This window comes from Morone saxatilis, unplaced genomic scaffold (genome assembly GCF_004916995.1).
Source record: "Morone saxatilis isolate NCDOM2014 unplaced genomic scaffold, NCSU_SB_2.0 Contig5, whole genome shotgun sequence".
In the NCBI taxonomy this organism is placed as follows: domain Eukaryota; kingdom Metazoa; phylum Chordata; class Actinopteri; family Moronidae; genus Morone; species Morone saxatilis.
In genome coordinates, this window is record NW_023340095.1 from 22,628,854 (window position 1) to 22,631,722 (window position 2,869).

Consider the following 2,869-nt stretch of genomic DNA (forward strand, 5'->3'; position numbering starts at 1 on the left):
ATCCTAAACACTGGACCTTAAAAAAAAAAGGTCAAACAAATAACTTATTGAAACAGACAGAACACAAATACATTATTATTATTATTATTATTATTATTATTATTATTATTATTATTATTATTTAATGGAACAATGAAGTTTAACTCAACATATTAAATGAAAAATAAAAACTTATTAACAATAATATTCTAACAGTATACAGAAATACACAGTGGTTTACTGAAGACACAATGGTGGGATGTGGCATATACTGCGCCTGGCATCAGAGTGGCTTTACAGTTCATGTTTTGTCATTTCCAGAGGAAGTATTTGTGTGAACCAACAACTATCACAAGTTAGTTGCTGCTCAAGTGGCAAAGCACACTCAGTGGTGGAACAGTGAATTTTAGTACAAGAAGAAGTACAATTCTAAAGCACTTACTTACGTACTAGTGTTTTATTTATGCAGGTGAGAAATTAAAACACATATGTGGCATTGTGCCAGCATAACTAAAGTTGATGTCTGATGACGTCTGATGACTGATATTTGCTCTCTTTTTATTTTAAGATTCAATTAATTCATACACATAATGATAGAGATTACATTGCTCCCATTCTAACCAACTAACGCTGATTACAGATCATAAGAATATAAAATATATTCCAATAAAAAGTATGGTGAAGAGGAGAAAGCATAATCAGTGGTGGGAGAATTACTCAGCTCAACTACAGTATCGGCTATAATGATGAGGTTACAGTATTAATATTTATTATATCTGTTTATGCTAGTAATTAATCAATGTAATTTACATATATATATATATATAATAAGGTTCAAACTAAAATGGGATTTCTTTCCTTTACCTTGAACAGGAATTCCTCACTAAAAACATCAGGAAGGACACCTGGATTGGTCTGACTGACAGAGACAATGAGGGCACCTGGAAATGGACTGATGAAACTCCACTGACTCTGGCGTAAGGCATACAGTAAATGTTCTACACCTTATTTGAATATAGGCACAACTCTTGCTGTACATTACTACATTTGTTTGTGTACGACTGTATCAATAATTGTTATCAGAGTCTGACTGAACTTAATTTTCAACCTTTCACGTTAAAGTAGCTGCTCTACATGCAGAAAAAACTCACTGGGTGACTTCAGTGGGTGGTGACAAAATTGTAATTTTTTTCCGTCCATAAATTAATTGATTTTTGGCCACTTGGGGGGGAAATGTGGTTATAATTCATCTGATCATTAACCTCCTAGGTACTGGTGGACAAAGCAGCCTGACAGTGGTGGTGGAGATCCACAGTGGGGGGAAGAGGACTGCGCACATTTCATATATGGCACAAAAATGACAGAGAACTGGAATGATCAGCGGTGTGATGCCGCTCTGCAATGGATCTGTGAAAAAATTACTTAAGATTTATTGAGTTTTATAAATTCTGTTACTATGTAAGTTATGATTAATCAAAAGGTCTTTAATTGCAATTATTGTATGCGTAAATACAAAGAGAGAGAGAATGTACATCAACATTGACTATTATGGAACGGAGACCAGGAATTTAGATCTCACTAGGATTTTTTTGAAAAAAAGTTACTTCTTTTAAACATGGCTGCCTAATGTTACCACAAATGTTGTAGCTAACGTTATACCGAACACCCCTGAATGTTCGACCCTGAATGCACTGATTATGATAATAAAACAAACTCAATGCTTTCCTCCACAGTTTGTTGTTGAATAGAGGAAGACATTTACTCTCACATTCACTGCTTTGATCAATTCACCTAAAAAGTATGAAATCAAAGTAATTACTATGACATTACACAGTCCACTCCAGAAAACCTAATGACAAATAACAATTTATACAGAAGATTTCTGTAATTGATCATTTAACAAAGCATTACATTGTTGTCAAACTGTTCCTGTTTTAAGTGTTGCAATAGACGATAGTCATAAAGTGTTTTTTTACTTGTTACTTCTGCAAAAGAAAAATAAATCGCTCTGTACGATTCCTTAAAATGAGTCTGCGTCCAAAAATGAGTAAAAAAAAACCCAACTTGGTGGGAAAACAAGAAGAAGAAAAAAACAAAGAAAGAATCTCACCATGCCTGCACAAAGATCTAAATCGAAACCCATCATCAACAACATCGTTGACATCAACATTGTTCCTGACACGAGCAAAGAAGGTCCAAAAGGTCCTCTCATCCAATGGTTCCTCCGACTTAGACATGGACAGCGACAGGTCTGGGGCTGGGGAGCCTCAATCAATGCTCCTTCTCACCTTAGCCACCCTCCCCGATCCTGGCACCACCCTTTTCTCCCGCTTACTCTCTAGTAGACACAGAAAAGCCGGCTGACGAAATCGGCGGGTGGGTGCTGTCGGCTTTCTTCAATGGTGTAAAATCTGCCGTACTACACTTGCTCAACATCACTCTTCACAAGTTTCGAGAGTTGGAAAGGTGAATAGGTTTTCTGAATATTTAAATGGGTAATTATTGGAGAAAACTTGTAACTTATGTAGAGGAGCAGATGATCATCAGCCATCATGGATTTTAATCATTTATGTATGTTAACTATTTATGTAGAATGCATGTTGTGTTTTGGAGACGTGGTGAGCCTATTTTTACTAATCAGCCACCTATAATAATCCTATTTCCGAGGATGGGCATGGCGGCCGAAAGCAGACATAAAATAAAACCTCCTGACTTTTTCATCAGGGTTTGACGTTTATGTTTTATGTCTTTTTATCATCCAGTAGTTTGATAATTTTCCACCATCTTTTTAGTTTTTTGTAGTTTATGTGTAGTTTTTTTTTTTTACTTACCTGATGCTTTGCTGCTAGTGCTGACAGGTTCAGCTCCAAACGGTACACGCAAAGACAGC

General features: G+C 35.9%; 1 protein-coding gene across 1 annotated transcript in view; it reads left to right on the forward strand.

Annotated features, from left to right (window-relative positions):
• Window positions 1–1,755, forward strand: part of LOC118339271 (C-type lectin domain family 4 member E-like) — a 2,326-nt gene extending 571 nt beyond the window's left edge. The window contains exons 2-3 of the mRNA XM_035676847.1: window positions 853–956; window positions 1,249–1,755. Coding sequence (XP_035532740.1) covers window positions 853–956; window positions 1,249–1,405 — 261 coding nt within the window. The 3' untranslated portion in view covers window positions 1,406–1,755. The remainder of the gene's footprint in view (window positions 1–852; window positions 957–1,248) is intronic.
• The last annotated feature ends 1,114 nt before the right edge of the window (window positions 1,756–2,869 follow it).